Source organism: Zonotrichia leucophrys, chromosome 1, assembly GCF_028769735.1.
Source record: "Zonotrichia leucophrys gambelii isolate GWCS_2022_RI chromosome 1, RI_Zleu_2.0, whole genome shotgun sequence".
Taxonomy (NCBI): domain Eukaryota; kingdom Metazoa; phylum Chordata; class Aves; order Passeriformes; family Passerellidae; genus Zonotrichia; species Zonotrichia leucophrys.
The window spans coordinates 81236769-81248202 of record NC_088169.1 but is presented as its reverse complement, the minus strand read 5'-3'; the positions used below and the strand labels follow the sequence as shown (position 1 = coordinate 81248202).

Sequence of the window (11434 nt, the reverse complement as noted above, 5' to 3'; positions counted from 1 at the left end):
GAGCTGTCTGGTGGGGTGAGACTAAGAAATGGAAGAGTTTACTTGCATTTGGAAAACCATTTCATCGCCATCACCCAGGGATTAAGGCTGCTTAGGCTGCATGAGAACAGAGAAGCAAAGAAGGCAGGGACAGCCCTGGGGCTGCGGGTGGAAGGAAGAGGAGGAGGAGAGGAGAAGGAGGAGGAGGAGGAGAGGAGGAGGAGGAGGAAGGCAGCTGCTTGCCAGCCCCCAGAGCCTGCCAAGTGCCGGCCAGTGTGACAGCATGGCCGGGAGCCGGAGCAAGGCCTCCCTCCGTGTGTGGCTGGTGTGCCCTGCGCTGCTCGGCTGTTTTCTGCTGGGCCTTCTTACAGGTGAGTGCAGAGAGCCGGGGCTGAGCCCCAGCTTCCCTCCCCTGCAGCCCCGGTGTGATTAACTCACCGGCAGGGAGCTTACGCTGCTCTTCAGAGGCGTGATAAAGTATTTGTCCCACTGCTTTTCTAAGTTTTTCTGTCCAGCAGTTTCAGTTTTCAGGGAGTGAGGAACAGAACAACTCTGTGCTTCAGCTCAGGACAAGCCCTGGTGAGCTGACAGCTTCCCAAAAGAGGCAGCCAGGCATTCAAAGAGAAGAAATTAGTACAAGAGTTTGAGACTTCAGCGATTGCAAAATCCCCCAAATTTTTTTTAATTTTTATTTCCTGTTTTTTACTGAAGATATTTTAAATGCTCCTATTCCGTTGCTGTTTTAGAAATTAAGAGTGGAATGTAGGGGAGGAGTTTGACTGACAGCCAAGTTACTGAAGTTTTCATTATGCACAATGAACTTTACTAGAGATTCTTCTCTGAAGTCACTTGCAGCATTGGATTTCAAATTAAAATTGCATGGCCTTTTTAAACTTGTGTTGTAACACAAACCTAACTCTAAAGCATGAAAGAAAAATCCATGAGGGCTATTAAATATATAAAATATTATTTTAATTTTGGAGATCCCTGAGCTGCTAATTTCTGGCACTTGTGCAATGCTTATACATTTCCCTGAACAACATCTTTTGCCCCAGCTCCAAAACTGGATACTGGGCAAGGTGGACTTTTAGTCTGATCAAGCATCACTGTTCAGTTCAGAGTATTACTACAATTGTATTTAAGTGTAACAGGTCGCATATACTGTGCATGTGACAGCACATATATTTATCTTCCTTATGAAAATTTTTCCACTTCGGGGTTGTCTACCTGCAATAATAAAATTATATTTTTTGTTGTTGTTGTTTTTTTTCTTAAGACAAACTCATACATTTATATACCTCTCCTCCTACTATTTATGGCTACTGAATAAACATTTTAAAACTGGCTTGGGTGACAATTAACTTTATTCTTTCAATTATTAAATGGAATAACCCAAGTCTGTAACTATTACAATGCTGGCAGGGTGGCTGTTGAGTTCTAGACCTTCACTTTAAATATACTTACACATCTATTTCAACATACATGCATAAACTAAATAAAGTAATTTCATCATGAGTATCAGGAGTTCGAACCTCACACTACAAACAGTTAACTGAGAATTTCAACTATATTTTAAAATTAATGAGAGATGAGTCTACCTTGAAAAGGGGATTTACCAGGGATTTAGGGTTTGCTCTTTTCATTATGTCACTTTTAGGTATTTCAGTCAATGAAATATATTTTACTTTTCTGCTTGAGCCCTCAGACACTGGCAGAGGGTGCTCTAAGCCCTGTTCATCCTTGTTGTTTTAACTGATTCATACCACAGGTTGCACCTGTGCTCAAACATGTGAGGAAATTCTTGCTAAGTGGGAAACTTTTCAAATGTGTTTCAGGATGGTTTACAAAACTGACTGAGAAAAACCCCAACTCTTCAGATGTGCATCAAAATGTGAGACACAAACTTGTGGCTGAAATGAAAGCAGAGAACATCAGGAAATTTCTTCGGTAAGCCTTGTGCATTGTTTTTTGAACAATTTTATCAGTCAAAAATGCCAGAAAGTGATAACATCAGCTCCAAGGAAGGGCATCTGAAAGCAGAGCTTTTAAGATGTTTTAGAATTGTTTAGTTTATACAAAATGTCTGAGGGAAGAAGGAAAAGGCTTACAGATCTTCTGTTCCCCCCTCCCCATTTTTGAAGTTGCCTTTTTGAAGTGGTTGAGCAGTCAAGTGTCCTTCCCTCAGCTGCATTACTGCCAGTGCTTACCAGTCTTCATGATTTTCTATCTTTGTGATTTAATGAAGCCTTTTTTTTCCTTCACAAGTATCTGAAGCCCTAACCTCAGATAACTGTTTTCTTTCAGACAGAGATGATTTTACTCTGTTTGGGATAAAATGATTGACATGAATTACATCTGACTGATCATCTGTTCAGTGTCTCTTTAAACTTTCAGTTTGAGTAGCTAGTCTAAGTAAAAAAATTAATCTATTAAAAACTAATTCTTCAAATTTGCATGGCACTGAGTTGCATGTATACTCACAATTTATAATTCCTTTAGTGTGGCCATACTGGATAATGTGCTGTTAATTGGGAGCTCTGACATCCCATTATACCCTCTCTTCTGTTTCAGAGATAAAGGGCTCTGTCCATGGTCAGTTGCATTGATGGTTTGTTAAGGCTTGCATGATGTTAGCAAATACACTTTTTTGCATTGTAGTGCATCCATGAAGTTCTTTAAAAACATCTAAAGTACTGGGGATATAAAAATACCCTTTTTTTTTCTTCATTCCACAAAAATTTTAAAAACCCACATTATTTGATATATTTGTATTTTCTGTAGAGGAACTAATATATTCACGTGAAATATAAATAAATACTCACTCTGGCTAGTAAAATGTTTGTATTCAGCGTGTAAGTCAGCAGCTGCATCAAGAATATCAAAGAATTACAAGCAAATTTGATTTCTAAATTTCTAAACCCAAAAGGTTTTTACCTAACATCAATAAGCTTTTCAAGTCTACAGGCCCAATCTTATTCTGTATTCCTTGCTTTCAGTAGATTGGAGAGTTCCTTAAAATTATTTTTGAGTGAGAATCTAGGCAACATAGCATGGCATAGCTCTATATTATGCCAAAGTCTCTTGGCTGTGGGGTATTAATGGTTTCTCATTTGTCTGCTTGCTTTGGTGATGGGCCAAATGCTTCATGCTGGTTGGGGATTTTTTTTTTTTTTGCCTGAATTCAAATAAAAATCAGGAAATGCAGAGAAGTTGTATTAATAAACTATCCAAAAAGTTTGTCAAAAACATAAGAAAATATGAACTTGAGAATTTTGATCCATATTCTTCATTTTTCAGACTACTATATCTGCTTTTATCACCTGGGGAAAAAAAACTATGAGACTCAGAAAATGCAGATGCTTGGGTCTTAGCATTGTATCAGAGCTCTGGAAAGGATTAAACTGTTTAGAATTTGAAAAAAAAAATCATGTGTTTTTCCTGATGGCATATATTTAGTACACTTAAAGAATTAAAAGTACTTAAAATACTAGTGGGAATTAAAGTGCAAGAAGCAAACAAGCAACAGGGTTTGGCAAAGGTTGCTGCCAGACTTTGGTACATACCTTCACAGTTTAAAGAGAGGGACTGACAACAGCAGAGAGCAAAAGGTTGTGGTCTACTTAAAGAATCTGGATGCATTCCAATCCTGGGGCCAGGTGGGTCTCCTGTGAAAGACCTTTATGTTATGATTGCAGTGTTGCTGTAGATGAGAAATTCTGATGATTGCAAGAGGCCTCAGGTGGCTGAAAAAGGCTGATAATGTGCCCATCTTAATAAGGACAACGTGGAGGACTCTGAGCTGGTCAGCTTCAGGTCTGGAGGGGTGACAAAACGTCCTTCTGCAATCTGTTTTCAAACACATGAAGGACAGAAATACAGTTTGGAGGAGTCAGCATTTATTTACTATTTGTTTGTATGGTCAGCATACTGCCTCCTGTAAGGAAATGACTGGCTACATGCATGAGGGGAGACATTATAGTGGCTGTAACAACCTTGACTTTAAAAAGGCTTTGGACATCATTCTCCTTTGGAAGCTGAGGGAGTGCACACTGCAGAACAAGGGTTGAAAACAGTCTGAAGTGACAGGCTGAAGTGATATTAATCATGGTATTTGCTACCACTAATTAATGGTAAATGCTGATATCTGCCATCTGTGGGGCAGCCATTGATAAGTAGCCTGCTGGGAATTGGAAGCTGATGCAAAGTACCTGGCTGACTGATGAGCTTTCACCATTCCTTACTTGTTCACTGGGCCAAACAAATTGTACACAGATTGCTGTAGGGCGGCCCAGAGGGATTGATTCTGTTTGTTTGTGACTATTTATCAACGTTGTGTGTTGTAACTGACATGGAAGTAAATGTTGTTAAGAAGGTTTTGTTACTCAGACCTTTGATATGGAAAAAAAAGCAAGCCTGTGCAGATAATTTAATGTAATGATTTTCAATTTAAACTTATTAGGACACGCTGTGACAGCAGTACAAATCCATGATCAGATACCAGAATTATCTGGAAGACTCCTTTCTGAATACATAGCTTTCCCATATTTATTCCTGCTTTTTGCATACTGCTAATATTCTTTTGCTGAATCTTTGACATTGATTTTCATTGCTTGTGTGTAGATGTGGCTATTCCTGTTATGCAAAGAAGAAATTCAGTTGACTTATCTTAAGGCCTCAAGAAAGATCGTCTGCTCTGAGTATATTTTGTACGTGTCCTGATGCAGACTCTGATAAGCAATCATGTTTTACAGCTCACACTTTAAAACCTTACTGTCCATGCAATATGTCTTGAAGATTAGCTTTATAAATACTGATCCTATTTCACTTTTGTGTATCTCTGCATTTGCTGCTTACCAGTGGTTTTCTGTTTTGTTCTAGTTCATTTACCAAGTTGCCTCACCTCGCAGGAACTGAACAGAATCTTCTTCTTGCCAAAAAAATTCAAGGCCGGTGGAAGGAATTTGGATTGGATTCAGCAGAACTTGTTAATTATGATGTGCTTCTTTCATACCCAAATGAAGACCAGCCAAACTACATTTCACTAATTGATGATCAAGGGAATGAGGTGATCTTTTCAATGACAAAACTTTGTTAATGTAAAACCTAAAAAACCTCCAGTGATTTCCTGTTAAAAAAGTGTCATCCTCTGCATTCTCACATACTCAGCTCAGCATGTGCTTCATATTATTAAAAAATAATCCAGTGCAAAGGGAGTTCATATTTAGAAATGGTTTTCCAGGCTATGCAGAAAACACAGCAAGGGGCCTGAGATCTCAGTGCCTCACATGGAAGAGTGAGGATGTGTGGAGAAGCTGCAGTTAACACCTGTAGACCATAAGGTGTTAGAAGGGTTCAGCTTGAGGATACATCTAGGCTAATATCCTGTTTCCATAAACAGCTTTAAGTGGATGCACAGGGATGTTTAAGAACAAAGAAATGTATTTCAGGCATGCAGTGCTTCCAGTGTCTAGCTGTTTTCAGCTCAGGGCTTCTCCAAATGTGCTGAAATTAGTCTCTTGAAAAATTCTCATTAGACCTTTTCCAAGTATTTATCCAGTCAGTGACCCTCATTACATCTCTCTCCCAAGTACCTATCCAAACCCTGCTTGAACATCTGTGCAATATTTGCTTCCACTGCATGCTGAGGTAAGGAATTGTGGAGATACTATCAATTTTATGTAATATTGCCTTGTTTCCTTTGCTCTGAACCTGATCTCACTGGCTTCCTGTGGTGTCTCCTAAGTTAGTGTTGGAAGTCCTAATGAACTAGTCAGCCTAGAGACATCTCTCTTTTGAAAACCTGGGGAAACGAAGAAGTATATGTAAATTCTGACAAGGATCCTGAGCAAGGAGAGAAGGTGGGACTGCTAGAGAAGCATCATAGCACATAAATAGGGATGAAGAGCCAGGGTAGAAAGTAAGGAATGCGTGCTCAGGGATAACATGAGCTTAGAGGTGAAAGAAGGAAGAAGTTCTTCCAGAAACCCTGTAACAGTGTCTCAGCTACAGTCTCACAAGGTGACAGAAGGTGGAGGTGCACCTTAAAGCAACATGAGTGTTACAATGCGTAGTGATGAAAGGCAGCCCTGGAGTTTAACTGGAGCATCACTAGATAAGAGATAAAGAGAACAATAATGCAGGTGGGAGAAACCACAGAAAGACACCTGGGATGGCATGGATGAACCAGATGTTTTCCTGTCAACACCTCTTGGCAATTTTAAGCTACTTCTTTCCTTAAGTTCAGGGAGTGGCTGATGAGCATCTTCTGATCCATGATCTGTCTCTTTGTATTCATATCTGCATTCTGTTACAAAATTTCTCCTCTGGATCCCTGCCTGTGTTTTTGTTTGAACTTATGTGTACTAGTTAGAACTGTATTTTTTGCTATCAATTCATGGAAACTATAATTTAAACTGCTGACAAAGCTAACTAACTTGGCAAAAGCCAGGGCTTTTGATACTTTTCATCCGTAGGACTGCAGTATTTTGAAATAGTAATTATTTGACAAGGAGCCTGTTGCACAGAAACTGAATAACTGTCTTCTGACTTTATAGTTTATAGTTTAAACTATAATTAATTTTTTTTTTAGTGTGTGAATTTGTGCCTAGAATGTTTGACCAAAAACTATTGTCATTTTATTTTATAGGTTTTCAATACATCATTGTTTGAACCACCTCCACAGGGGTATGAAAATGTTACTGATATACTACCACCATATAATGCTTTTTCAGCACAAGGAGTGCCAGAGGTAAGAAAAGAAATTATGTTATGGTACTATTACCTATGTTTTGAAACAGCTTTTGGGACAGATTGCTCCAACTTCTCAAAATATTTGTTGCAGTAGTTTTAGTTACCATTTGTCTTAATTAAAGAACACTTAGGCACAGATAGACATATTATACAAAGGTTGAGCTTTCTCAAATTGTTCAAACTCTGAATCACATAATAAGTGAAAAATTTTTGTCTTGATGGAAAATTTTGGATACATCTCAGATTGTTCCATATTATTCAGTCATATGTAGAGGACTTGCTTAAGGCACAGGTAGAAGTAGCATTTAGTAGAATAACACTAGAATATTTATATCAAGTTGGAAGACATTTTAGATTAAATGAATGCCTTCAAAGGCCACAAAAGGTCCTCACTTAATCTGCTAATTTATTATGGAACAGGTCAGGGACAACATTGCATTGCATAAATGAATCAAATTTTATAATAGTGAGTGTTTGTGTATGTAACTCATACCACTGCTTTGTCACAGTCAGAGAAGTTTGTCAGTTTACCAAAGTACTCTGGTTTATTTTCCAGCCTGTTTTTAAGTCTGTTAAGTGCAGGATAATAGCCAATCAGAATTTTGAGCCAAAACTTCCTATAGGATATTGTGGATATCTTTTGCTATTGTTTTTATGGGCCCTGGATCTCAGTTGTAGAAATGAAAAAATAGTTAAAAATTATCTGTCATACATAGTGAATGAAACTTTATTTCTGATAATGAGTATTTTGTTTGTTGACTGACCAGTGGCCACAGCACTGCTTTTCTTTTCTGCCCAGGCAGATCTGGTGTATGTGAATTATGGCCGTACAGAAGATTTTTTTAAGCTGGAGCGTGAAATGGGAATTAACTGTACAGGAAAGATTGTCATTGCGAGATATGGGAAGATCTTCAGAGGAAACAAAGTAAGGGTTGAGTTTTAATTTTGCTTCTGTGGGTCAGACACTGTTGATGGTAGAGCTTGAGGGAATTAATAAGGGCTGTTCATTGGAACATACAAGCAGAAGGAAGCCTGCAATGTATCCATTGTGACTGCAGTCTAAGAAAAACTTCCAAAACAATAAAACCAGATGAATGTATTAAAGTCCTGAGACAGAGATGACTGCAAACTCCCCAGGCAGTTCTTGCAAGAGAATAATTCAGGGAACTGAGTAGTTTGTAGAGCCAAGTCTATTGATACATGCCATCCGTAGAACTGCAGTACTTTGAAATAATAGCACTTTGACAAGGAGTCTGATGCACAGAAACTGAGTAACTATCTCTTCTGGTTTTAGACAAGAAATCTGGCAAAACTGGTGATAGTGGGGCAGTGGGCATGGTAGTCAGGTTTTGTGCCTCATTTTTATGTCCTGTTCTTCATTTCATAGCCTTGAGCAATGAAAAAAGGTTCGACACAAATAATGAACATACTGCGTTTCACTATGCTTGGTTCTTATTCTAAATCTGGGGTAATTTTCAACTCTTTCACATACTTGTCTTCTAAAAACATGCCTGCATGGAAGCAAATCTCAACGTTCAGATTTATTGCTGCATAAAAAAAAAAAGCTGCATCTTAAAGCCAAATAATTTCACAGGTTAAAAATGCCATATTGGCAGGAGCCCAAGGGATCATACTTTACTCAGACCCCGCTGACTACTGTGCACCTGGAGTAGATCCTTATCCAAATGGATGGAACCTGCCAGGTGGAGGAGTCCAGCGTGGGAATGTTTTAAATCTGAATGGAGCAGGAGATCCTCTAACACCAGGTTATCCTGCAAAAGGTGAGTGCAAGTTCTGTAGCATGGACCATCAAGTGCTTCATAAACTGCTGCTGAATGTGTGGCACTATAAGTTAATTAATTTTCAGTACAGATGCACAGAAGAAAGCTGCTTGAAATTCTTATTGACAATAGTTAATCTTCTATTGCACACTAAATTCTGTCTCTGTGATTCTGACTGCTTTCAGTTAGGCAGTGGAATAAAGTTTCTAGGAAACTCTTTATATGGTCCCACCCTTGTGACACTTAAAAAAGCAGGATGTGTAAGTTTACAGACTGAAGCAGCAGAAAGTGACTGAGAATTTATAGCCATTTTAAAATATCTGTGTTTCTCAAGAGGACCACTTTAGGTTATACTTTGCCATCAAAGAGGAGTAATAGCTTTACTTGGAGGTATGTTTCCTTGCTAATCATAAGTTCCAGGAAAAAAACGGTTTAAAATCCTTTTTAAGGGGAATAAAATTTCCTGTAGCAAAAATAAGAGCAGTCTGGAGTCTTTCAACAGTTGGCACCATGTGCTTCACTTGTCCTTGTTGGCATCCTAAACTTGGTCTGAGCTAAGATGCCTGCCAGTGCTGGGTGCTGGTGGCATGGCTGTACAGGGATGCTTCTGGAAAGCTCATGGGCTTGTGTGGCCCCTGCTGGGGACATGGGACAACCTAAACCAGGAGAGGTTGTGTGTGCCAGGCCCAGCAGACTCATCTGGGGCTGTCTTCGACCCAGGTAAATGCATCTGTGCGTGTCCTCTGCAGCTTGTCAAGCAGCTGTACAGGTGCCATTTTCACCTCACATGCCAGCTTGGAGGAAATGTTATAACATGGTTGGACAGCAAATCTAGCCTTGCATCAAGCATGGGGACATCTTTTGCACTGCTGTGCAGATGGTTCTGTCATTACAGTTTGGTTTTCTAGAAGCAGTGTGTGAGAAATGATGTAAGAATTAAAAAGAATCATGCACGCTGGTGGCTGCTCCGCTCAAAAGTGTTTCCAGTTTGGTTAAAGTTGCTAAGAATGCCATAAACTTTACATTTTCTTCTGTTTTCTCAGAGTACACTTTCAGGTACAAGGTTAATGAAGGTGTAGGGATTCCCAAAATCCCAGTCCATCCTATTGGATATCATGATGCAGAAGTGTTACTGCGGTGAGTATACATCAGCCCTCCTCTCCAGAAGTCAGGGTTGACAAATGTGCAGGCAAATTTTTCATATTAAGATGGCAAAGTCTATGTTGTTACTTGCATTTGCTACTCTTTTGTAGTAATGGAAGTAATTCAGAAGTAATAATGTAGTAATTAATGTAGTAGTAATGTAGTTATTCCAGAAAATGTGGAAAATTCAAAGCATTCTGTTTTTGCAATAATGCTTTTAAGAATTTTGTAAAACCACCTAGGTTTTGCTGCAATAATAAGTAAGAGAATTTAAGGTTTCAGCCTAATGGTCAACTGCATTTTTCTTGCTTTTCACTTCGCAGTGCAATGGGAGGACCTGCAGCTCCAGACAGCAGCTGGAGAGGAAGTCTCAATGTGCCTTATAATATAGGGCCAGGATTCACAGGCAACTCTTCCGCAAGGTCTGTTTTAATACTTTTCTGTTCATACAATTTTGCAAAAAAAAAAAAAAAGAAATCTCTCTGAGGAAAAGGCTCTGAATCAACACATCTAAAGATACTCTGGAGATATTTACTTCCTTCTGCTAGGGAACATTTGGAGATAATTATTAGAATTTGAAAATAAATTCCATTACAAAAAGATAATAAATTAGCAGATCAAGCCACATGACATTTGTCAATAAATTGCAATAAAGCTAAAGCTCACTTTTCTCTGACTTTTCCACATAAATATAGTTTCAGTTTACAGAAGGTATTATTCAATGAGGACTGTTAGTGGACAGTGTGTAAAAATGGTGTATCATTATCACTACTCTGTCTCCTGGATAACAAGAGTATGTCTGAATATATATAGATATAATTTTACAAAGACTTCATTTATCATTATTCTTTTCTGCTCTGCTTTAACACTAGCTAGCTGAAAATGAATAAAGTAGGAATAACTACATAAGAAAGCATATTTGACATAATTACAGTACAGTTTGGAGTATCTGGAAGAGCAGCAGTGAGAAAACAATATGATTCATCCACAAAAGTTGTATTTTTGAGTAGAATTTTCAACATCTTCCTACTTGATAGAGTAACATTTTTGTTGTAAATACGGATTAATTCTACACATCTTTCTCAGAGCAGTTCCATATCAAAATGAACCTTTTGATTCTAGGTAGAAAGTCACTTGCACATGGGAAGTGTGCACATACATGCACGTTCAAGGCCCTGGTGTCTGTTACTTTCTGGGCAAAGATCCAGTGGCTGTCCTGAAGTAAGTTTTGATTTTGACAGCTATGCAGATTTGCTGCTGAAAAGATAACTTCAAATGTGGATCTCCTGAGGTTTTGCCAGACACACAACCCCCCATTGTTTGGTGCTTTGTTTCTTCCACAGCTTAAGGGGGCCGAACATGTGTTAGTTTTATCTCTCCAAATACCTGGATTCCCTTGGCTGTTATAAAATTTCATAAGTGAATTTTACTGGTGGGGGACAGGGAAGAAAAAACTGTGCTTCTAGCAGAAGGTTTTGTGTCTCTAATGGAGGATTCCCTGCCCATGACAGGGAGGTTGGAACTGGATGACCTTTAAGGTCACTGTCAACCCAAGCCATTATGTGATTCTGTTACTGACAAATCTTAATCACTTAGATCCACTGTCATAAACACACATTTCAGTTTATTCCTGGATGAATATTCCTAATCATCGGTTCTTCAAGTTCTGTATTGTTGTATGGGCCTATGCTGGGAAACCAAAGTGTATTCCTTATAAACATCTGCATATCCACAATTATAATTTTAGTCAAAATGTAGATTTTTTTTTATTACTGCGCATG

At 38.6% G+C, this 11434-nt stretch overlaps 1 protein-coding gene across 7 annotated transcripts in view; it reads left to right on the top strand.

Annotated features, from left to right (window-relative positions):
• The first annotated feature begins 37 nt into the window (after positions 1 to 37).
• NAALAD2 (N-acetylated alpha-linked acidic dipeptidase 2) overlaps positions 38 to 11434 on the top strand; it is a 32450-nt gene continuing 21053 nt past the window's right edge. The window contains exons 1-8 of one of the 7 annotated variants that reach the window (XM_064719106.1): positions 38 to 350; positions 1815 to 1926; positions 4858 to 5044; positions 6626 to 6727; positions 7529 to 7654; positions 8324 to 8510; positions 9554 to 9647; positions 9977 to 10075. In XM_064719106.1, the coding sequence (XP_064575176.1) occupies positions 101 to 350; positions 1815 to 1926; positions 4858 to 5044; positions 6626 to 6727; positions 7529 to 7654; positions 8324 to 8510; positions 9554 to 9647; positions 9977 to 10075 (1157 nt within the window). In that variant the 5' untranslated portion in view covers positions 38 to 100. Of the gene's footprint in view, positions 351 to 1814; positions 1927 to 3827; positions 3916 to 4161; positions 4686 to 4857; positions 5045 to 5778; positions 5838 to 6625; positions 6728 to 7528; positions 7655 to 8323; positions 8511 to 9553; positions 9648 to 9976; positions 10076 to 11434 lie in introns of those variants that run through there. The other 6 variants (XM_064719127.1, XM_064719117.1, XM_064719135.1 and 3 more) reach the window with 6 other exon arrangements.